Source organism: Micromys minutus (assembly GCF_963924665.1).
Source record: "Micromys minutus genome assembly, chromosome: 4".
Classification (NCBI taxonomy): Eukaryota; Metazoa; Chordata; class Mammalia; order Rodentia; family Muridae; genus Micromys; species Micromys minutus.
In genome coordinates, this window is record NC_137973.1 from 3,811,969 (window position 1) to 3,836,820 (window position 24,852).

At 42.6% G+C, this 24,852-nt stretch overlaps 1 protein-coding gene across 1 annotated transcript in view; it reads left to right on the top strand.

Annotated features, from left to right (window-relative positions):
- Positions 1-220: 220 nt before the first annotated feature.
- LEKR1 (leucine, glutamate and lysine rich 1) overlaps positions 221-24,852 on the top strand; it is a gene marked incomplete at both ends in the record, with an annotated part of 166,823 nt that continues 142,191 nt past the window's right edge. The window contains 2 exons of the mRNA XM_080915557.1: positions 221-268; positions 17,992-18,206. Of these exons, the coding sequence (XP_080771683.1) occupies positions 221-268; positions 17,992-18,206 (263 nt within the window). The remainder of the gene's footprint in view (positions 269-17,991; positions 18,207-24,852) is intronic.

Consider the following 24,852-nt stretch of genomic DNA (forward strand, 5'->3'; position numbering starts at 1 on the left):
TACTATTAGTTTATAAATTTCTGAAAAACACAAGAGGTGTATAAGTCAGTAATTGGCGCTTCCTGTGTGAGTGACTTAAAAACTAGCTGAGGAAACAAGAATCTGTTGAAGTATTTATTGCCAGTCAAATGTCCTTGTCAAAATATGAATTCTAACCATTGCCATCAATGTTTTTAGACTGTTTTTCCTGCAGTGGTCTTTCAGTCCATTTGGGGGAATTATGGATCGACACATTCCCATGCATGCCTTACCTGAAGAAATCCAGAAGGTATGATGCTGCATTATAAAAATGTACCTTTTAAATTTTATTTAGAGGAGTGGAGAGAAGGTAAAACTAACCTAAGGCTAAGTGACCAAAGGTTACAGCTGACCTCAGGCACCCTGTGTGAACAGTTGGGAATAACGCAGGGACACAGATCCAGTTACGTTGTGCCTGGCACACAGTCATATCTGCTCAGGATGGGTGAGAAGCTCTAGGAGAACACTGGGTCCTTGCAGGTTTGTAAAGGTTACTAAGTATCGAACAGAGTTTTAAGCAGCTCTGGAGGAAGGAAGAGCAGTATCAGCATTATCTAGATCCGATTATTAGCTAAGGATCTGATTCCCAGGGGATATTTGGCTGTTGGTCCAGAAGGCAAACAGCCAAGCTTCTGAGAGGCACGAAGAAAGGAGCCCTGGGGGGAGCAGTCATTATAAGGCAGCTTGGCTTCTCTTGGTCACCTGCACTGAGGTGTCACAGGGACTTTTCCTGCTCCAGGAGGGATGGATGCTTTCAGGCTGTGCAGGAACAAGCCTCTGCACATGGTGTTGTACGTAGGCCAGAAAGCTATACCTTTCAACTAAGTAAGACACTGTAACTCTCACTGCACAGAATATGCAATAAACAGACACAGAGTCCCACTTTAGAATTTAACTGGCCTTGGAGTCCGAGTGGCAACAGATTCTAAAAATGTTCATGTTTATGCCTTTTTGTGATTTTTTTACATAATTTATTTTCACGTGCATTAATTGTCATCAATCACTGTGTGCCAGGTGCTACTTTATTGTGTTGGTTTAGATAGAGTCTAATTGTGTCGCATTGACTGGTTTAGAACTCACTGCATAGGATATGCACGGCTGGAATTCACTGGCATCTGCCTTCCTTTGCCTCCTGAGAGCTGGGGTTAAAGGTGAGCACCGCCATCCTGGTTTAGATACGATTTTAATCAGTTACCAGCCCATTTCGTCCTTTGTTCTGCACAGATGGAAAGTGTGAGTAGGCGAAGAGGTGCTTCCCCAGCATTCCTTAGTGTTTTGATGGTGGTAGCAGCAGGTGGGAACAGAAGCAGGTAGCACTCTTCAGTATTCAGCTCTCGGGAAGGCCTCGAGTAGCAGGAGCCTTAGCTCTGGAAGTATTAGAACTCCTGTACAGACTTAGAGTACCAGGGCCCTAAGCTTTACAAGTGTTTCAGCTCTCATGTGGACCTAGGGAGGTAGGATTCCTAAACCCTTGGTAGTAACTAGTTTTAAAACACCTAGACCTGGGGTATCTTTAGAAGATACTCTACTTTCTGAAATTCTTAGTGACCAGGGCTACAATTCCTCTTGCTGGTCCCTCACAGGCTTCCGTTCTTCAGCGTTCTGTGCTTCCACAGTTCCTCTCGTTTTTGCCTTGGCTACCCTCTTGTCGCTGTGGCCACCGTTTGAGTTGCCACTGTCCATTTGGGAGGCCGCGCGCTATGACTAGACCTTGGCTTCTGCTGTTGGCACATGCTCAGTCTTTTACAGCTGCCACGCCGTAGCTCTACAGCTCGGACTGTTGACTGCCTAGCTCTGCTCTTGCTTCGGTTGTCAAGTGGCTGGCTGCACTGCTACTTGTGTGGCTCAGTGTGCTGGCCTCTCAGCCATGTCTGCGGCTCACCGTGCTGGCTGCTTAGCCGTGACTGCTGCAGTGGTGAGCAGCCTTGTTGTCAAATGTGGACAAGAAGTCACACAGGGAAGAAGCCTTCTCCTGAGCACAGTGTCGCAAAACGAGGGAGGAAACACGGGGCATTTCCTATCCAGCCCTCCTAGTGAGCGTACAGCCATATAGTCGGAGAAAAAGTGTTTACAGGAACCACAGCCAGCCTCCCATGCACCGAACAAGACAATGCCCCCTTTGTACCTGTCCCTAACAGTCACTTTACTAGCTAGGACACCATGGAAAATTCTCTCCCAGTCTGGCCTAGGCAGAAATAGTTGCAGGGTCATCTGGAGTTTACTTAGGCCTGTAATGGCAGAACCTCTGATACAAATGGCTTCAAACGCTGCTGGCTGCGTCTCTGTCTTCAGGGGCCAGAGCAGACAGCTGTGGCCACTGTCATTAGCTCAGGACCTCTCAGATGTGTTCAAAATGGCAGTGGCTGACCTAGAATAGTGTAGCTGGCTACCTGACCAAACGTCCTTTTAATTCAAGGCAGCCAGGGCAGCAAGGGAATATCCAACAGCTACATCTACAGAATCAAAGGACCATATCCCCAACAGCTTTGCTTATTATAAAAAAGCCATACATTTTAAAATAAGAACTTACTATTAACACTGGTAGTGATTCTGATAGTACTTCAGTAATTCTTTTTTTTATGATTTATTTATTTTATGTATGAGTACACTGTAGCTATCTTCAGACACACCAGAAGAGGGCACTAGATCTCATTACAGATGGCTGTGAGCCACCATGTGGTTGCTGGGAATTGAACTCAGGACCTCTGGAAGAGCAGTCAGTGCTCTTAACCACTGAGCCGTCTCTCCAGGCCCCTACTTCAATAATTCTTAATGCCTGTATAACATCTCAAGAAGTAAATCCCATTTCTTTCAATTTTACATTTAACATACGGTATATGTATTATATGGGTATATCGTGTGTATATATTATGTGTGTCTGTGTGTGTGTTGTGTGTGTATTGTTTTGTGTATAGTGTGTGTGTGTGTGTGTGTGTGTGTGTGTGTGTGTGTGTTTGTGTGTGTGTTTGGAATACATCATTTGGAGCTCAGGGGATGGCTGGTGAGAGTTGGTTCTCTTCTGCCATGTGGGACCTGGAGCTCAAACTCAGGTTGTCAGGCTTGGCAGTGAGTATCTTTATTTGCTGAGTCATCATGCCAGCTTTGATTTTATATTTATAATTTGTTTGCTCTAGTTAACAATCAACTTCTAGCTTTTATACTACCTTTCTCCATATTAATCTACATCTGTTTTCTGGTAAAGGCATTTCTTCTCTATTTAGTTTTCCAATCCACACATTATGAATATAATAACTGAAAAATACTTCCTTAAAAATTGACCCAGACTGTGAGTTACAGCCTTATGCTTTAACTGTCCCTGTGGATACAGCTTCTATAGCAAATCGACCACCAGCTCCCTCCACCCTTTATCCTGCTAGGAGCTGAATGCAGGACCTCAACGTGGCTCTGTAACTGGGCTTCGACCCCAGCCTTACAGTCGGTTCTTCACAAGGATAGTTCGCCGCTCTTCACGGGGACCACGGAGCTCCCAGCAGTGCTTTCGCAGTGTGTGCTGCTGGGGCTGCCCTGTTAACACCAGTAATGGCGTTGACTTGACGTGCCGCTGCTTGGTGCCCACCTTCCAGATTTATGGAAACTTTAAAGGAAAATAGTTACCAGAAGAGATCCTTTGAATTACCTTGTCACTCTTTTTTACCTCGGAAGATGCTAAGCCAATAGGAAGCTCAGCTATGCTGCTCCTTCAGAAATGGTACTTCCATGGGTCTGAAAAATTCAACGTCTTCTCACCTGAACTGTGTTCCTTTCATGAAATAGCTTGGCTGTAATAGAGGTTAAAAGAAACAGTAAAACAAAACAAAATACTAAAAGCAAACAGCCTGTATTCCAGATCCTAATCACTTGTCGGGGGAAAAAATTAAGTAACATTAAAAGTCTGTAAGACAGTGTTATGGTTTAAGTTCCATATAAGGCAGTGTCCAGGAGGCCAGATTGTTCACCTGGTATAGGCACGAGCTGCCAAGCCTGACGCTCTCAGCTGGAGCCCTGGGACCCATGACAGAGAGAACTGGCTCCTGCCGACTGTCCTTTGAGAATAAATCCCTGGATACTGGGGATCATCAGAGGTGGAGTTTTGTGCAGAAGGCATGACTTTAGAGTTGGCTCCTGAAAGCTGACTATTTCAGTAGACTTAGAGTTGCTGTGGTGGTTTGTATAAGACTGGCCCAGGAAGTGATACTATTAGGAGGTCTGGCCTTGCTGGAGTGGGTGTGTCACTGTGGGTGTGGGCTTAAGACCCTCACCCTAGCTTCCTGGAGGTCAGTCTTCCATTAGCAGCCTTCAGATGAAGATGTAGAGCTCTCAGCTCCTCCTGCACCATCTGTACCATATGCCTGTCTGGATGCTGCCATGTTCCCGCCTTGATGATAATGGACTGAACCCCTGAACCTGTCAGCCAGCCTCAATTAAATGTTGTCCTTACAAGAGTTGCCGTGGTCATGGTGTCTGTTCGCAGCAGTAAATCCTACCTAAGACAGTTGCAGAGTGCTTTTGTCATGTTGGAGGTAGTTATAAGTAAGGATGGCAGATGCTGTCCTGTCACTTGCAGAGGAGGGGACGGCAGAGAGGGTCAGCAGTCTAAATCCAGGGACGAGGATTTGAGTTACAGACTTGTCCTGCACAATGTGTAGAAGGTAAAGAATAACTTGGCAGTTTTTCTCAGACCTAAGTTAGATATACTTATAAAAAATACTTTTATTCCCGTTATTGTCTGGTGGTTTGACTATAAGGCAGCCAGTATATATATATATATATATATTCCCAAACTTAGAAAGTCTTTAAAATTAAACATTTATCTTTCAAAATTTTTGCCTATGTGTTATCTGCACCGTCCACATTAACTTAATTGCCTAATGACCAGCTTTCATCATTCTGTAGAGTCATGCTAGATAATTGAATATGCATATTGATTCCTGATCTGAAATGCAAAATTCAAATAGAAGAATTCAATGCTTATATGCTATAAATATAGAATTTACATACGAATCTGTTTTATGCGTACATTTATTAAGACGAATAGGATCGTATGTAGGCTAGGTGTTTGACACAGGTAAAATGTGAATGGAGATTGTATTTAGACTTGGGTCTTAGCCCAGAAATCTTGTTTTACATATGTATATACTCCACAGTCTGAGACCATCTAAAATCTGAACTACTTGTGTTTGTAAGCACTTTATATAAGGGATGGTTATCATGAATAATTTGTAATAATAATAGTGACAATTCAAACTAGAACCAGTTCTTTCTTAAGATGGAGAGAAGGCGTAGAAAATGTGCTCTATTTTGGGGGAGGAAGAAAGACTGGAGGGGGGTGAATGGGTGTCAGTGCACAGTGACTGCCATGTCTTTCAAAGCCTTCCCCATTCTTTCCTGTCTCTTAACTTTTTTTATTACTTTATAGGCTGGTTCTTCTTCCTAAAGATACCCCTGCTGTGTTTCTTTCTTTTCTTGTTCTGTGTATGGGCAAGGAGGGCTTCTGCAGAAATGGGAGCGGAGAGGTGAGGGAGCCCTTTCTTCTTTCTCTCTGTACTTTTGCTGTGTGATATGCTAATGGATGCATTGAGATGTGAAAATGGCCCTGAGCCACTGTGCGTCAATAGCAAAAGGGGCAGGAGTGGAGAAATGGCAGTTGGAGGAAACTAAAAAGGAGGTGAGAGAGGCCATCAAAGGAAAGGAAGGAGAATGACGATAGTCAGCTGAAGTGAGAGTCTACAGCCCGCTCAGAGGCAGAGATTAGGTCTCCTTTCTTTGATGTCAGCTCCTCGGGGAATCTCAGGGAAGAAGAAATAAGATCATTGACTTCCATTTTCCTGGTCCGTTTTGCTTTTTATTAGAGTTTCTGGCTGAGCACCAGCACTGCTCGGACTTCCATCCCCAGAAGTGACAGAGAATGTACTGGACACCCGTGGGGAGAGTTTGTCCCTGTTGTCTTTCGCTGGGCTCTACATTTTACTTCTGTGTGTACTTAGCAGTGTCAGTGAGTCTGTTCTGTCTCTGGCTTCAGAGAACCAGCTGTGTTGCTGGAAGCCTCGTCCGGCCTTCTGCAAGTAGAAAGCAGCACACACAGTTCTGCGTGCTTTCACGCTTACAGTTTAAATTGAAAACAGCACTTAGAGATCGGCAAAGTCCTACTGGGCATCCCCTCCTCTCGTATGTGGTAACTATTTTAGAGACTTATGTCCTTTTGTCAGAAAACACACATTTCTTTTGCTGCGTTTGCTAGGGGATATGAGTAGGTCGAAAAGAACAGCAACAAAGTCCGTTCCCACAGCAAAGTTAATCCCTTGTTTTTAAAGTGGTGACAAAATGAAGACATTGCAGGATTTTAGCTTCAGGAGATCTTGGTCACCACCCAACACAAAGTACAGCAAGCAGGGTTGTTTATTCTGCAAAGCAGAAGTGTCTGTGCAGGGGCTGGAGTGCACACTGTTCCTTCCGGGTAGCAAGTCTGCCCCAGCACTAATGGCTCGTTTCGTCCTGTTTTACTAAAGCACTTTTACTACTGTGGCACTCTGAAATTTATTCAGAATAACAGCTTTTTATTTCCAAGCACAGGTTGTCACTGCCAGAGAAAATAAACTTAATTTTTCAGGTCATTTTGGGCCACTGTGGCTAGGTTCAGATTTTGTATTGAGTTAGAGCAGAGAAAGAAAGAAAATGGTCTTAGAAATGTTAGATTGAGCATTCTGGAAAGTGGTGTGTGTATGTATGCATGTACATATGTATGTGTGTGTGTATGTATGTGCTGTTGCTGTAAAGCACTTGCAGTTTTGACAACTTTTGATGCAAGCTGTGTAATTTATGGGAACATTATTTACTTAATGCTGTGATCCAAAGTATTTCATTAGTAAAAATATTTTGAAAACATACATCTTGAAAAATCTTCATTTTTCTATTTGTGGTTAAAAAGTCCTTTTGCTGGCTGGTTATAGAAGGTCATGGAGGCTCCTGGGCTCCTAGTAGAGAAAGTTATTAGAGGAAGTAGGCCTTGCCTTCCTGTGTAGGTGGTCATGTGGCATGCATAGTTTTATAGTACAAATCCAATATTTATTTACTTATTTATTGCTCAATAAAATGTCGTTGTATTGATCTCGTGTTTTAATTTAAACCAGATGTGTTTATTATTATGTTTGAAAATTAAACTTACATGCAATTTTAAGAAGTGGAGAGGTTTTATGGAGTAACATTTGGCGGACAAAAGGATGATATTATAACCAGAAAATTGACAGTTTTAGTTGATGCAATCAACTAAATGCAACTTTCAGAGAAGTTATTCCTCACATTGTCTTTTAAAAACTGTGCTCACCTGAACTTTCTCGTCTCGCTTCCCTCCACGCTATGACTCCTGGTACCTATTGATCTCATCTTCAACAATTCTGTTATTTTAAGAATGTTATATAAATGGACATCATATAATGTGCAACATTTTGGGTGTTATTTATTAGGCAATATTTCAGAATTTATACAGGATGTTGTTTGTATCAAGAGTTTCCTCGTTTTTAATTAATTAATTGATTTTGTTTGTTTGGTTTTCAAGACAGTTTGTCTGTGTAGCCCTGGCTGTCCTGGAGCTCAGATAGCTCCACTGCCTCTGCCTCCTGAGTGCTGGGATTAAAAAGGCAGGTTCGACCACTGGATCTAGGCTATGAATTCATCAGTTCATTTAATCATTCACCTGATCGGATTGTTCCCAGTTCTTGCCTAGCACATACAAGGTATTTACATGAATATGTGTTTTTACTTTTGTAATTTAACTACACAATGATGTATGGTGCATTTATTTTTTAAGAGGTGATAAATTGTTTCTCAGATAGATATACCATTTTATACTTTTATGTCAGTACACACACACACACACACTCACACACACACACACACACACACATATATATATAAGTATACTTTTTCTATACCTTTACCAGCACTTGAGAATCTCAGTAGGAATAGTGATCCCACTGGAATTTTAATTTGTATTTTCTTAAAATCTAGTTAAAAAATATAGATCATCTTTTCATGTGCTCGTTTGGTATCTGGCCAGTGTTGTGTCAGTTGAATACAATGTAGAAGGCAAGGGAGAAGGAGCAAGCCTAAAGGGCATTCTGATTCAAGGAGGGGGAGGGGCTGGGAGAGGGGAAAGGAGAGGAAGAGGTAGGGGGAAGGGGGAGGGGAAAGGAGGAAGGGGGAGGGGAAAGGAGGAAGAGGAAGGGGGATGGGGAGGGGAAAGGAGAAAGAGGGAGGGGGATGGGGAGGAGAAAGGAGAGGAAGAGGGAGAGGAGGGGGAGGGGAAAGGAGGAAGAGGGAGGGGGATGGGGAGGGGAAAGGAGAAAGAGGGAGGGGGTGGGGGAGGGGAAAGGAGAAAGAGGGAGGGGGATGGGGAGGGGAAAGGAGAAAGAGGGAGGGAGATGGGAAGGGGAAAGGAGAAAGAGGGAGGGGGATGGGGAGGGGAAAGGAGAAAGAGGGAGGGGGATGGGGAGGGGAAAGGAGAAAGAGGGAGGGGGATGGGGAGGGGAAAGGAGAGGAAGAGGGAGGGGAGGGGGAGGGGAAAGGAGGAAGAGGGAGGGGGATGGGGAGGAGAAAGGAGAAAGAGGGAGGGGGTGGGGGAGGGGAAAGGAGAAAGAGGGAGGGGGATGGGGAGGGGAAAGGAGGAAGAGGGAGGGAGATGGGGGAAGGGAAAGGAGAAAGAGGGAGGGGGATGAAGAGAGGAAAGGAGGAAGAGGAAGGGGGATGGAGAGGGGAAAGGAGAAAGAGGGAGGGGGATGGGGAGGGGAAAGGAGAAAGAGGGAGGGGGATGGGGAGGGGAAAGGAGGAAGAGGGAGGGGGATGGGGGAGGGGAAAGGAGAGGAAGAGGGAGGGGGAGGAGGAGCAGCAGCAGCATGTCTAAAGGGCATTCTGACTGTTTTTTAAAAATAAAGTTGTAAGAAAAAAACCAGATAAATGTACAGAGTTTTAAAAGCATTTTTGCATAAAATTATATGAATATATTTTTGTCAGTACTTGCTTTTTAAAAAAGGTTTGATAGTATGCATTGAAATCTTTCGAGTTACAATGAGCATAAAATACATGTAAAACAAAATATAACATGGAAATAGTCCAAGTTTTCTTAGTGTGTAAAGTTTAACCAAATGATTTTTAAATACCAAGAATTGCACAAGGCTATCTTCTTAGCTCTTGAATTATTATAAGGGCTAGGTGTACCACACTCTGAGAGGGTGCAATACACTTTTTTTTAAAAGAAGGACTGAGGCTTCCACTTTTTGGCCTTTGTTTTTCTTGAGCTTCATATGGCCTGTGAGTTGTTTTTGGGGTGTTCAGAGCTTTCTAGTGCTAGCATCCAATTATCAGTGACTGCATGTTATGTCTGTTCTTTTGTGATTGGGTTATCTCACTCAGGATGATATTCTCTAGATACATACATTTTCCTAAGAATTTCATAAAGTCATTGTTTCTGATGGCTGAGTAGTACTCCATTGTGTAAATGTACCACAATTTCTGTATCCATTCCTCTGTTGAAGGACATCTGGGTCCTTTGCACCTTCTGGCTATTATAAATAAGGCTGCTATGAACATGGTGGAGCATGTGTCCTTATTGTATGTTGGAGCATCTCTGGGGTGAATGCCCAGAAGTGGAATAACTGGGTCTTTATGTAGTACTATGTCCATTTTTCTGAGGAACCAACAGACTGATTTCCAGAGTGGTTGTATCAGTGGAGAAGTGTTCCTCTTTCTCTGCATCCTCACCAGCACCTGCTGTCATCTGAGTTTTTCACTCTAGTTTTATCTCAGTCTTTTTCTTTGGTGATTCTGCTTCTTTGTTAAATTCTATTTTCATGTCTTGAATAGTTTTATTGTTTCATTCCACTGTGTTTTCATAGACCTCATTAAGGGATCAACTCATCACCTCCTGAAGGCCCTTGAACGTATTCATAATTGCTATTTGAAGTCCTTGTTTTGGGGTTCAGTGGTACTGCATTTCTCAGGGCCTAGTATAGTAGGGTTACTAGGGTCTGGTTGCAGACATATTGTCCTGGCTGTTACTGGGTTTTTGCTCTGGTGTCGAGGCATCTGAGGTTGGGATGATTGAGATAATTTTAGGTGTTACCTGGTCTTGTCTTTGTTAGGTAGGTGTTCCTTCCGTTCCTTGATCTTTGTCTTCCCTGGATCTCAGGAAAGTGTGATGTATGTCAGTTGCGTGGTAGTGAGTGTTTCTGCAGGACTGTGGGTGGCAGAGAGGAATAAAGATAGGCTGAGAAAAGGCCCTTTTCTCCTGTAAAGGAGAGGGGCTTCAAGAAAGAGCTAAGGGGATCTTGTTCACACAGAGAGGCGGCTCCCCTGGGAGTTGGAGGTGTGCTGTGACAAGGAGATACACAGTAAGGAAAGAGTTGTCTGGAGAGAGGGTGAAAGGGCTAGGGCACTCTGGGCCTGAGGAGGTGCATCTGTAAGCAGCTGGTCATCAGGGTGAGGATGAGGATGGGTGGAAAGGTGAGGGAAGATAGTGTGACTCACCTACCCCAGTTCCTGCCGGGGTGACTCCAGGGATCCTGTGGAGAGTGACTCTGGGCATCAGTGGCTGATGGAAAGTGAGGGAAGGGAGGAGAGCTGAGTCCACAGGGAATGGAGGGCGGAGAGGCTCCAGCAAGGCAAACTGTCCAGGCCTGGGATGAGCTGGAGAGATGATAGTGAGGCAGGAAGGCGAATGGAGGCTCCAGTGTGTCAGCTGGAGATGCTGGGTAGAGTGTGTTCTGTTTTAACTACTCCTGAGTTACTGACAGAAACCTGTAAGCACAGAATGCCCTTCTAATTCCCATACAGCTCAGGATAGCTATGAATGTATCTCCACAGGAAACCGTAAACTTACTTAAAATGTTAAAACTCCAGTTTTTTTTCTTTGTAAGTCGGTTGTGTATTTCTCAAACGCGAACTTTGTAGAAGACCACTTTGTATCAACTGTCAGAACACTGGACGCCCACAACAGTGCCTCAGTTTATTCAGTCAGCATATTGTGTTTCTGATCATGTGAATCCTACTCACATTCTGAACAGCATTTGATATGTGTGGCTCCGCCTTACTCTGCTAGTCCTTCCAGCACTGTACCGAATAAAGGCAATGAGAACGGACAGCTTTGTCTTCTCCCAGTCTAAGGGACAAGCACTCAGGCTTTCACCACCATCACCACCACCATCACCACCACCGTCACCACCACCATCACCACCACCATCACCACCACCATCACCACCACCATCATCACCACCATCACCACCACCATCACCACCACCGTCATCACCACCATCACCACCACCGTCATCACCACCGTCGCCACCACCATCACCACCACCATCACCACCACCATCATCACCACCATCACCACTACCACCACCACCATCACCACCACCATTATCACCACCATCACCACCACCACCACCACCATCACCACCATCACCACTACCATCACCACCATCACCACCACCATTATCACCACCATCACCACCACCACCACCACCATCACCACCATCACCACCACCACCACCACCATCACCACCATCACCACCATCACCACTACCACCACCACCACCACCATTACCACTACCACCATCACCATCACCACCATCATCACTACCATCATCACCACCACCATCATCATCACCACCACAATCATCAAGTGTGATGCATTTGTGAGGTGCTTTTATACACATGCTATGAAATTAATTATAAAGTTGACTTTAATAAAGGGGAGTGATCTGCATTGGCTTAGGAAATGGCCAGCTCGTTTGTCTGCCTAATGGTCACCAAGGCCCACTGTCTTATCTCAAAAGTTTTCTGCCAGTTTGGCTGAAAGTTTCTATAAAGTTGTTATTTTCGATAAAAACATTAACAATTTCATTTCATTTCGTATATTTACTGTGTTTCATGGCAGTTGTGCATGTTGATGGCAGGCGTGTGTGGAGGTCAGAGACAGCTGTCAGTAGCTGCTTCTTTCCTCTACCATGGTCCTGGGACGCACTCAGGTATGTAGGCTCTGCAACAGGCACCGGGGAAGGCATTCAATATACAAAATGTCTGAAGAATGTTGATATGCCTTTGTCTAAAGTTCATTTCTTTTCACAGAGAAAAGAGCAAAGCTAGAGAAACAAGCCAAAAGAAAAGGGCAGCGAATATTTGGTAGAGTAAATAGAAAAAAGAAAAGAAGGCCAAGCTTCTGAAGCAGGGGAGCCTCCATTGGGCAGAGGAGGCTTTCGGTGGTTTTTGTAGTTGAGTGTGGTCAGGAATGCTGACAAGGGTTTAAGCTTACTTTACTTTTCAACCGTTATCATGATGTTGTTGTTAAATAACTGTAATTTTAGGAGGTTGTCTGTAATGCATATTTTCAGTGGCTCTGTTTCTCCTCCGTATTCTGCACTTGCTGGTGCCTCCTCCCGCAGAAGGGACGAACCTCCCGGTAATGACAGCCATCATTTTACTGTGAAAATAAAACGATGGAGCCAAGTTAAAAGAAGGATGTACAAATTAGAAATCACAACAAACAGAGATCTCATTTGGATCCATATGACAGTATCTCAGAACTTCTTCAGTTTAGAACAGTGTCCTAAGCACTCAGTCCTCAGACACCAAGAACTGAAAAAGTTCTGTCTTTTCTGTTACAGTTTCGCTTAGAGAAACTATTTACCACTGGTCAGAACTGCGGCTCTGTGCGCCAGTATATATTTAGTGGATGATCCAGGGATCCTGGTTATGCTTGGCCCAGTCTTTTAGGCCCATCATTATTTTATTATTTTGTTTCTAGATCACAATGACTATCATGATTTTCCTTGATGAACATTTAGAAAATCTCAAAAATGCACTGCTTTACTTATTTTAGCTTTTCATCTCTTGATTTTTTTTATGATGAATGCTATTTATTTTATCACCTTTTACAGTGTGAAGCTTATATGGTTTCTGCTTCATACAGCCACCTTAAAATCTACTTTCACTGTCAAGAATTTTCTTTAGAGTAAGGATAGAGCATTTTCCAGGAGTAGGAAAAAGATTGTGACAAATGGACAAATTCAGGAATAAAATGCCTTAGGGTAAGCAAGAGAATGCTCTAATTGATAAGAAGGAATCAAAACTCAAGATGAGCAAAGGGACTTCCAGCGATACCCATCTGTCCTGGATGTGCTCAGGTTTCTTGACATGGGAGGTGAGCTTCCAAAGGGGTCATTTGTTATCTCTGTGGATGGAGAGGGTGATATGCCCATGTTTTTCCACATATGAAAAGCTATTGGACAGCTCCAGACAAGGCTTTAGAGTATATTATTAAAGTGTGGCTTGCAAGGGTTATTATTAATTAATTAATTATTTGAGACAGGGGGTCACGGCATATCCCTGACTAATCTGGGAACTCAGTATGTAGAGTAGGATGGCTTAAACTCACGGAGAACCATCCCTGCTGCTCTTGACTGTTGGGATCAAAGGCCTGTACCATTACACCTGGACTAAGGTGTATTAGTGAAGGCTGTAATCCTTGGACTAATTTTATATTCACTAAGAGATAACATATGACCCTTGCTGTTTCATTTCAAATGTTCTTTATTACACTACTTTATGTGCATTTATGTGCACCACAATGCATGTGCAGAGAACAGCCTGCAGGAGCTGGCTCTTGCCTTTCATCACGTGGATCCAGGGATTAACTTGAGCTTGTGAGGCTTGGCAGTAAACATGCTTACATGTTGCACTGTCTTGCCCATTTCTATTTCAATTTATTTTTAAAAAAAGATTTTAAAATTGTATGTATATATAATTTATATATAAACAACCATTGCATTTGTTCTCGACTCCTATGAATGAGAAGAGGGCCTTGGATCCCCTTGAACTGGAGTTACAGATTGTTGTGGGTCACTATTTAGATGCTGAGAACTGAGCCCAGGTCCTTGCAAGAGCAGCAAGCACTTTTAGCTTCTGGCCATCTCGCCGGCCTTCCTTTCATTTCTGTGTCTGTGGTGACCAGCTCTACAAACTATTTTAGGTATAGAATGCATGAAGTGTTAGGAAGGTGGCTGATAAAGTACGGCTTATCATCATCACAGTGGCTATGAGGAACTTTAGGCTCTTTGCAGAAGTCATTAGCGGTTTCATATGAGATGTGTAGGGGACAGGATTTAGTAAGTAGAGCTAGTACCAACTAAGGTGAGGTGTGTGAGGTTCCAGCCTGAACACGTACTGAACATACATTTTGTATGTGTGTATGTATGTATATTCACACAACATATATGTATAATTTATGTATACATACATATGTGTGACACATGCTGTATTATATGCAAATTCTCGAGTATAGATTATAGACACTAAATACTTACATTGATGTTTGTGGTTCTGTCCTTGCATCTGAGAGCAAGTAGTCAGAGAAGAGAATGGGAAATACTGGTTTCAAGGGATAAGTAGTGTAAAGGAAGAAAGTTAAGATGTTTGGGCAAAGATCCTGAGGCGAGTAGGACATTCAGCGTTCACGAGGGACTGAGGTGCGGAGCTGCAACCGTCAGGTGTAGGACACGAGCTCTTCCCAATAGTCTTTCTCTTTAGAGCACAATGTCTTAGACTCAGCTTCTCTTTCATCAGTGTTTCATCTGTGTGTGGCTAATTCTGTGCCACACACGGGATGCTTTACCCTTATAGTTGCTAAGAACCTAACTGCCTAACTCTCCAATTCTTTCAGAATTATTACTGTCTAGAGGTTAGTTCTTTTGTATTCAATGTCTAACTTGAGGCTGTCAGTCAACCATGGGTAGGGTAGATAGGTAGACAAAGTCATATTACCAAATAGAAGTTAGTATACAGTTAAATGGGCATTAATTAACAGGATAGTGTAACAGAAAATTGCTAAACTATGGAAGAGTAGTGCAGATTCAGGTTCTACTAGAAAGTATTGCTAGTATTGTAACCAGTAGCGTGCTTGAATCTCTTCCTGTTCTCCCATAGAAGCCACACTGCACCATTCAGTTCTAGACATCCTGCTGGGAAGCACTGGACAGGTTCAGAGAAAGCTGGGATGAGATGGAGACTTGATGTGTGTGAAGGAATTGGAGGGGTTTATCTGAGGAAGAGAAAACATGACGTGTTCCTGTGACTGTATTTTAGGAGGAGCTCTGTGAGAGTCTGGGTGTTTGTGCGGTTACTTAGGATTGTTGATGTGAGGAGTAATGGGGTGAACGCAGGAGGACTTCCTGGGAGACAGAACTGTCAGACAATGAAGCAGGCCGAGTTGGAAAGGAGTTTCTCATCTTTTGGGATGTCAGATTAGAGGCTGAACAATATGTCTCAGTCAGAGTAGACCCAAAGAACTCATCTAAAGCTTACCCAAGTCACTTATGATTTCTTTGAAACCTATTTTTATAAATCTGTACATTTAGTGTCAGTGGCAAGGAGCTAACAATGGCTCACACATTGTATTCTGGCCTTTGATTTGAAATTGCTAACATTTAAGTGAGACATTTATTTTATAACTTTTGTTATTCATTTGTTTCAAGTGACACTTATGCAATGAAGTTGATAAGTAGATGTGCCCTAACATAGTCACAGGGACACTGTCTACCTCTCCTGCTGTAACAGTCACACGGACACTGTCTACCTCTCCTGCTGTAACAGTCATACTGACACTGTCTACCTCTTGTCCTGTAACAGTCACACGGACACTGTCTACCTCTTGTCCTGTAACAGTCACACGGACACTGTCTACCTCTTGTCCTGTAACAGTCACACGGACACTGTCTGCCTCTCTTGCTGTAACAGTCACACGGACACTGTCTACCTCTCGTCCTGTAACAGTCACATAGACACTGTCAACCTCTCCTGCTGTAACAGTCACACGGACACTGCCTACCTCTGGTGCTGTAACAGTCACACAGACACTGTCTACCTCTCCTGCTGTAACAGTCACAGGGACACTGTCTACCTCCCCTGCTGTAACACTCACATGGACACTGTCTACCTCCCCTGCTGTAACAGTCACATGGACACTGTCTACCTCCCCTGCTGTAACACTCACATGGACACTGTCTACCACATCAAAGAAGGCTGTATTAAGAAGAAACACTTTGACCACATGTGGTGTGTAGCCTTCAATCCTAGTATTGAAGACAATAGGTAGGACAGCGGGTTGGAGGCCATGGTGGACCAGTCACCAAATATCAAGCCACGATAAAATGTGCTTTCTAAAAAGTCACTGAATAATCTTAAGAATTGATTTCACTTTGGTGCCTTGGAGCTCTCTTACTTTTATGAAAAGCTAATCAAACATAGGCTACCAAGAACTATTTATCCTTAAGAAGAAATAAGGGTCTTTTTCCTGGCTTGCTTTTCACTGCCTTCATGTTGACCAGCGCCACACACACTTGGTCTGAAGGACATGAGAACCCGTATATCCATGGTAGGTAAGTACAATATGGTGCCTACATATGTAAGTATCGCTTTTTAAAAGGACTTAGGTTTAGTTTTAACATTCTTACCTTTTAGCTGGCCATGAAACTGCAGGAATCTCAGTTTTAACTTATGAGTAAAGCGAAGAAGAGAGTAAGTTCAAAACACTTTTCCTGTTGTAGGTTTGGACATAATATTAAATTCTATAATAGGCCGGAGAGACGGCTCAGTGGTTAGAGCACTGGCTGCTCTTCCAGAGGTCCTGAGTTCAATTCCCCACAACCACATGGTGGCTCACAACCATCTGTAGTGAGATCTGATGCCCTCTTCTGGTGTGTCTGAAGATGACAGTGTACTCATATAAATATAATAAATCTTTCAAAAAATCTATACAAATCATAAAACAGTGAAGTTGAGTAAGAGCACAGAGTTCATTTGGTTCAGCACATGAGTTGGTAAATGGGCACAGGAGGATCAGAAGCAGTCAGAGGTGTGCAGAGCAGGGCTCTCTCTCTCAGCCTTCCTAATGCTATGGCGTTACTACAGTTCCTCTCGCTGTAGTTGTTGGGAGTCTGTAAACCCCACCCCTCAGTTACTTAGCAACAGCCAGGTATACCCCACCCCTCAATTACCCAGCAGTGGCCAGGTATGCTGGTGACACTATAAAAGGAGCTGCTTGACCCCTCCTCTCTCTCTTGGCCTGTCTTGTCCTTGTTCTCTTGCAGCCTTGCTCTCCCATTTCCCTTCCCCCCTCTCTCCCACGTGCTCATGGCCGGCCTCTACTCCTCTACTTCTCTCTCTCTCTCTGCCTCTACCACCCTCTTAACTCTCCCATGACCTGAATAAACTCTATTCCGTACTATACTGTTGTGTGGCTGGTCCCTCAGGGAAGGGATTTCCAACATGGGCCCCCCAGAGGCATCTCCCTTGCCCTCAGGCCTCACCGCACTTCCATGGGCCATATGCCCCCCACTCTCTTCATCCTTCCCCTAACATTGGTGCCGTGACTCGGCTCGTCATCTTTTCCTAACAGTAGTGACCTCAACCAGAAATCATTTTCCTTGCTATTTCATAGCTGTAATTTTGCTACTGTTACGAATTGTAGTGTAAATTTCTGATATGCGTGGTAGCTGCTGATATGCCGCCGCTGTGAAAGGGTCATTTGACCCCCAAGGGTATTGTGACCCACAGGTTGAGAAATGCTGATCTAGACGATCATAGCGTAGTTGGCAGAGGAAACCCATGGGTTCCTTGACACTAGTGTCAGAACTCAGAACCAAAGGTGTAAGGAGGTCCTCAGCATTTTAAGTTTTATTTTGTGAAAGATATTTCAAGAGTAAATATTTCTTAGCTATACTGTGGAGAAATCATTTTGTTGAGAAGATTTTGTGTTGGTTTTAAAATTTTTATCCATCTGTAGGCAGCGTCATAATGACTAATGCCAGTGGCGTAGCAGACTGTGCATTCTCTCTGTCTCCACAGCATGGTTGCATAACAGCTTTAGTTGAATTTTGGCTTTCACAATTAAAAACATACATTTCAATAAATACATGTTTTGTTTCCTAGATGTCTCCTGAAGAAACGGTTTGTAAATACTGTGGTGTCAGCTATCTAATTCTTCATGAATTTAAGGCTATGGAAGAAAGACTGAAAGCAGTGCAAGAAGAAATGAAGTTTTATCAAGGAAGTGTAGAACGAGAAAAGAGCCTTCAAGAAAAGCTGCAGTCCCTTAGCCAAGAGTTGGAGCAGTATAAAGCTGACAGCGAGTCCAAGCAGGAAAGGTTGGAGGACGCTTCCTATCTCTTACTTAGTTTTAAAGCAAACAGTAGATTTGGTGGTGTGGTAACACATGCCTGTAATTTCCACAGAAGCACTGAGAATTCCAGGACAGCAATCTGTTTTCTGTGTCTTTTGCTGTGGTTCTGTTGTAAATACATTTCTGCTATATTTGCGGCTTAGTATCTTTTGATAATATTTAACAATGAAGTGCTGTGGCCTGTGACTTTGCCACTTAAATATGTGCACTGGGATTGTTGCACACACAACATTCATGCAAACACCTTGCTCTTTCCTGGGACCGTGTCCTTTTATTTTTATTTTACAGATATATCATCATTCATCATGTCACTTTTTCATATCGATACTGTTTCTATTTATCATTATAGTTATTACTTATGGTTATGTGCCTTTGAACATAATGTTTTCCATAGAATAAGTCTCAGAAACAAAAATTAAAAAGTAAATTTCAGTAAATTTTGATGATTATTAAACCAAAATGTCCTTTGAGAAGACAGCATTAATTATGTTTGATCAAGTATTTAGGAATTGTCTATCTTTTATACTTTTTAAATATCAACACCCTTTTGTTTTAGTCGCCTACATGAAAAAAAATGTTTCCTCCTGGATATTTATTTTATATTTCTTTTTTGTGAATGAAGGAGAGTTTTTGTTTTAAGTGTAGAGATCAGATATTTCTTCGTCTGCTGATTACCTGTACACATAAAGTGTCCAATTTTCTATTGGGTCATGTGTTTACAGGCGTTTTATTGATTTGAGGCACAGTCTCATGTAGCAAAGGATGAACTTGAACTTCTGATTCTCCTGTCTCTACTTCCCAGTGCTGGCATGTGTCTCCACACCAGGGTTATGTGGTGCCAGGAAATCAAACCCAGGGCCTTATGTATGCTAGGCAAGCTCTACCAACTAGCTATATCCCCAGTCTACGGAGTTTTTAATATAATATTTAATGTTTTCTCATGGTTGCTTATCTTTTTGCCTAGTCTTACAATTTTTGTTATATGATTTTTGTTTTCAAAAATTCCATACTGTGTCAAATTCTGCTAAGGTTCTGTGTCATGCTACACAGCATCAACACAAAGGAGTTCACTGGAAGAACATGCAGTGGGAACCTGTTGAAATAATGGGAAATTCAGGTCCTCCGACTTTGTAAAGGATGGGAGACAGACCCTGTTGTAGATTTATGTTAAGGCAAAATACATCATTAGACAGGGAGAGGAGGCAGGGAAAAAGGAGAGGAAACACAAGATGAGGAGTCAGGGAGTAAAACGGAAGAGGAGGAGTCAGGGAGTAAAACGGAAGAGGAGGAGTCAGAGGAGGAGAGGACCTCGGATCGGGAACAAGAGGACTGTTCACGGCAAGTGAGAGGAATTTCTTAGGAGGGGAATAGAGAGTGTGGTGGTGAGTCAGCCCAACATAGACCGAAGTTTGTTTTCCTAATTACTGAGTTGTGTTTTCTTTGAATGGGTTTATTTGGGTTGAAGAGGAAAATGCAACAAATTGGCGATTGGGTTGAAAAGGATATTGCAACACCCTGTTTAAGTCTTTTTGTAGGACATATGCCTCCACCCCACTCTCCTTCCTTGTACTGTTCAGTTCACGTCTGAGCATGCATTAGTTTCTTCTGAGTTTTGTGACCATCCTGATCCCTACCTCTGGAGCCTGAGACAGGAAAGAGCCTTGGTCGTCAGTTCTATGAAGACTTACAGCAGAGGAAGAGAGATCACTAAGAGAAATTAGATTTTTGTTGTCAGAAGGGGAAATGTAAATCTGACAAGTAAAATATCCAGAACTGGAAGGAAAACTGCAACAGTTCCAGTGTAAAACTACAAGGAAGAAACTGTATGGTATTATTTTATAGTATTGGTGTAGAGTTAGCTGTTTGGTCTAAATATTTGCTATGAATTTTTATATAATTTTTATGATGTGAGGTAGATTTTTACTCTTATGTTTTTTTTTTTTTCCAAACGTCTACCTTGTTATCCTGATACCTTTGATTAACTATGTCCTCTTTTGTCCCCTAATTTGAAATACAGCTGACTTGACACGTTTCTGGTTTCTGGTTTAATTTGGACCCTGTTTGGTGCTAGTGATTTATTGCCTCCCAACCATTCAGCACCACACTTAACTACTTTATCTTTAGGATAACTTCGCTGTGATACTTTGCTGGACAAGTCTTCCCTTCTTTAGTATAGTGTATCTTAGAATTTTACAATCAGTTCAGATTTTATGTTAAGATTTAGACTGGGCTTGCATTTACTTTCTTAGAATAATTACATATCTTCAGATTTGATATTTTTATAAAAATCTTCATGTTTCCCTTCTAATTATTTAGTTGTTCTTGAATCTTCTCAAGAAAATTTTATAGTTTTTATACAATTGTTTACTCCTTGTCAATAAAAATTTATATTTACACATTTGTATGTAATTACTGTTGCTATGGGGGAATGAGATTTTTCTTTATTAAGTGTTGTAATATTTCTGAATGAAAGTAATTTTTATACATTGATTACATATCTAGCTCCTTTGCCTAGTTTTATTAGCTGTGTGTTTTGCAGTTGGTTTTCTTGAAGATGTATAATATGCACAGAACCCCATCACGTATCTAATGAGATCTTTCCCTCGATCCCCTCACTCCGATTCCTCCTGTCCCCGCCTCTGGCTTTGTTAAGCTGAACTGGTACATGAGCGCTAAACTCGAAGGCCCTCCGTGTCTTCCTTCTCATCCAGTGTGGACTTGTCTGCTGTGTTTTTACACTCTAGACATTTAAAGATTCTGTTTATCAATACGAGAAAGTTGTTCCTGCTTTTTAAAGGTTTAAATCAAGAATGACCGCTGCCCTTTAATAAGTGCTATTTGCCCTCTCCCTTTAGTGTGATGGGGTCATCACCTGACCTGTGTTGGTTAGGTTTTTGTTTGTTTTTTGTTTGTCTGTCTGTCTGTCTGCCTGTCAGCTTGAAGACAAAAGAGGGAACTAAAGCTGAGAGGATGTCCCCCAGAGATTGGTATGTTAGACAATCTCTTAGGCAGTTTCTGATGGTTGAAGAGGGAGATCCAGCCCACAGTGGGTGGTACGACCCACAGCAGATGGTCCTGGGCTGTATGAGAAGTCAGGCTGAGCATGCAGTGAGCAAGAGTAAGCTTTCACGGCCTCTGCTTCAGTTCTTGCTTCCAGGTTCCTGCCTTGAGTGCCTGCCCTAACTTCCCTTCATAATGGACTAAAATAGAAACTGTAGTCTGAAATTAACCATTTTCTTCCCCAACTTGCTTTTTGTCATGGTCTTCATCACAGGAATTGAGAGCAAACTTGAACTGTGTGTTTTACACTGTCTCCTGCAGTCCATGTTGGCTTCATTATGTAAACCAAGCATGACCTTGAACTCCTGATCTTCCTCCTGCCTCCCATGCCTGGCATTAGTTTGTTAGTGCCGTAAATAAGAACTTGATTCCTAATAAGAAGCTATACTTCTACTTTTAGCAAAAAGTATTTTGATCTGGGATATATGTTCATATGGTCCTGGGGACCAAATATACACATAATTTGTATATACACAAATATATACAATATCTATCTATCTGTGTGTCTGTCTATAAATTGTCATAGCTATACATACTCTGTACTAGTTTTCTGAAAATAATCACTTAGATATATGCATTTCTGTGAGCATAGTAAGCGTTAAAGTATTACTTTCCATGAGAATGAAATTGAAAGTTAAAACATAGATATATACTACTAGGCATGGTAGCACACGCTTTCAATCCCAGTGCAAGTGAAGATACAGTGAAACTACCAAACTGGGGGCTGAACTGCTAATGCTTTCTCTCAGCGGCAAAGAACAGCAAAAGCCTGCACAGTTTTAAAGAGATGTGTTGCGGCGGCAGTGGTGCGTGTGCCTGTGTGTGTGTGTGTGTGTGTGTGTGTGTGTGTGTGAGCCAGAATAGCCTGGAGACTAGCATGAGGACTTTGGTATGTTGCAGGCTTGTTTGCATTAGTCAGGAGCTAGATGCCCAATTGAGGTAGTAGGGAGCAGATGACAGAAATAATGGGTTTTCCTGACAAACAGAAACCAGCTTTGCAAGATGTCTGAGGAATGCTGAGTTTAGGTAACAGTCTGTTTACTGGGTCAGATTACTAGCTGAGCCCAGACTATCCTTTAGGACATTATTGCGACCATTTTAGTGGACCACTTTTGTCCTACCCATCAGCACTAGGTGAGTTTAAGGCCAGCCTGGCCATATATATATATATATGTATACACACACACACACACACACACACACACACATATATATATATATAAAATAGTGAATTCTAGTATAGCCAGGGATATGTAGAAGGACCCAGTCTTTCCCTCATGCTAGCAGGGATGTCTACAAGTTTATGAATAACTTTGTTTTTCTGATAGAGTTCTGACTAGTACTTTACATAGTTTTGCATATGTATCCATAGGGGAAGCTGGTTCGTAGCTTTCTCGTGGTCTAGAGACAGTCGTATGTCACACTCATACAAGGCACATGCATGCTGTAGTTGAGGCTTTCTTTAAACTGGCAGCTGCCTGCCTTGGCTAGCCCAGGGATCAGCAGGCCTGCACCTGTTTCTCAAATGTCTGGCAGAAGGGCTGTGATGACCCATTTTGTTTCCTCCACCGTTACTGCTTTTTACTGATTTTAGCCCCTTCTTATGTCAACTTTAGAAATTTTAATTTTTCTAAATAACTTAAACATACTGGTATTTATCCTTTGTGTTTAATAATATTATAGCTCCTTTTGAATTTTCTTTTTTTTAAACAAAAAGTGAATCGAGGGCTTTGTGAATTCAGGCAAGTGTTTGACCACTGAGCCCAGGTTTGGGTATTCGCCAAGTTTGTAAACAGTTTATTTTCTTATTGCTAAGTTTCAATAGTTGGTTATATATTTTAGGAAATATAGACGCCCTATATCAGATATTTTTACTATTATTTTCTTCCAATCTGTGGCTTGTCTTCAATTTCTATCTTGTTTTTGTGAATAGAAGTTTTTAATTTAATGAAGTCCAAGCTATAAAATCTAATAAGTAAGCTGACGATACTACTTGGCCAGCTAGAATGCTATATATCTGGTATATCTGCGTTTAAAATTGTCATGGGGGAAGTGGCTGATCACAGCTGCTGTTAATTCCAGAGAATTGAAGAGCCACATTATCTGGTTATTGGTCAAAATACTTCTGTTTAGGATTTCATTATAGGCTTATAAGTCTTACCTTATAATTTAGGGATAATTGCATACTCACATTTGTAAGACCGGAGCCTGTATCCTCCATCCAGGTTTCCATGGTAACCACTTGTCAGACATAGCTTTCCCTAGGTGAAATCCTATGGCTAGCGCTTTTGTTATCTTCTCACTGAGCTCTGAAGGTGCCCTCCCCTTCCTCCCTCAGTCACATTGGGTAAAGTCTTAAAGTTTTGCTGATACCATTCTCTGCGGTTCATCAGTACTTGTGTGGGGTGTGGGTGGAGGTGCAGGTCCATCCTGCCATTCTTAGCAGCCGACACTTCTTTTCAGAGACCTTTCTTCAGGTAAAGCCAACCTGTGGCTTCAGCACAGACATAAATCTCAGGGTGAGCCAGAACTGTACTTTATTAAAGCACATTTTAAACATAGGGCTTGAGCACCGAGGCCACTAGAAAGATGAGTCAGGGAAGAATGGTGTGCCTGGAGAACACAGGGAGAGCCATGCTTAGGGCTTTGCTGAGTTCTGAAGTTGTTATCTTGAAAAGGTTGCTAAGGAATGCAAGTGAGGTCACCGGGTGGTTCCTGGTATGTGAATTCAAAGTAAATAAATAAAAAGGAAGGACTGCTCCTAGGTAGCGGTGGGGGTTTACTGTAGATAAAAGGAGAGCATAGCCTGAGGCTGGGGCGTCTGGGAGAGCGCTGAACTGACCCTGAGCTGTGTAAGGGGGTGGGGGAGGGGTGGAGAGAGGAACCTGGTTCTGCTGCCAAGAGAGAACAGGCCAGAAAGGGGAAGGTCAGATTATATAGAGAAGAGCCTCTGGCGGAAGGGTAGCCTTGTGGGGGAGGGCACGAGGCCCTGGTATACCCCAAACCCTGTAACAGGTAAGTGATGCTAAGAAACCATGGCAGCCAGATCTGCTTGGATATGTTAAATAGCACCTGGGCTATTTGTCCCAGGTTTGAGATTTAATGTGCAGACAGGATTGCTATTGATAAGATGAAACTCTTGAGCAAAAGGTGCAGGAAGTTAGAGTATCTTCACTGTAAATGAAACTTAACAGTTCAGGAGAAATAGGAAACCTCAGGGAGAGGAGGGTAACACTCCTCAAGGGCGTACATCAGGCCTGGAGCTCTGCCTATTGCTAGCTTAGCATCTTAATTTGAAAATAAAGACAATTGTCTTTCTGTTGCTAATTTGTGGAATACATGTTAGTTGTGCTGGGATTCTTGATTTTTAGCTCCCTTGAAGCTTCAGCCCAACTTTAGCCTGGTGACCTCCTTTCCCGACTTGTGTTTTTGTAATTTCCCATTTTCTTATCCTGCCTTCATTCTGTTCTTTCATTTTATACTGCTAGTTTCGGAATAATGTTTAGTTTTATACTTGTATTGCACTTTGTTTGGAGAGACTAACGTCCGAC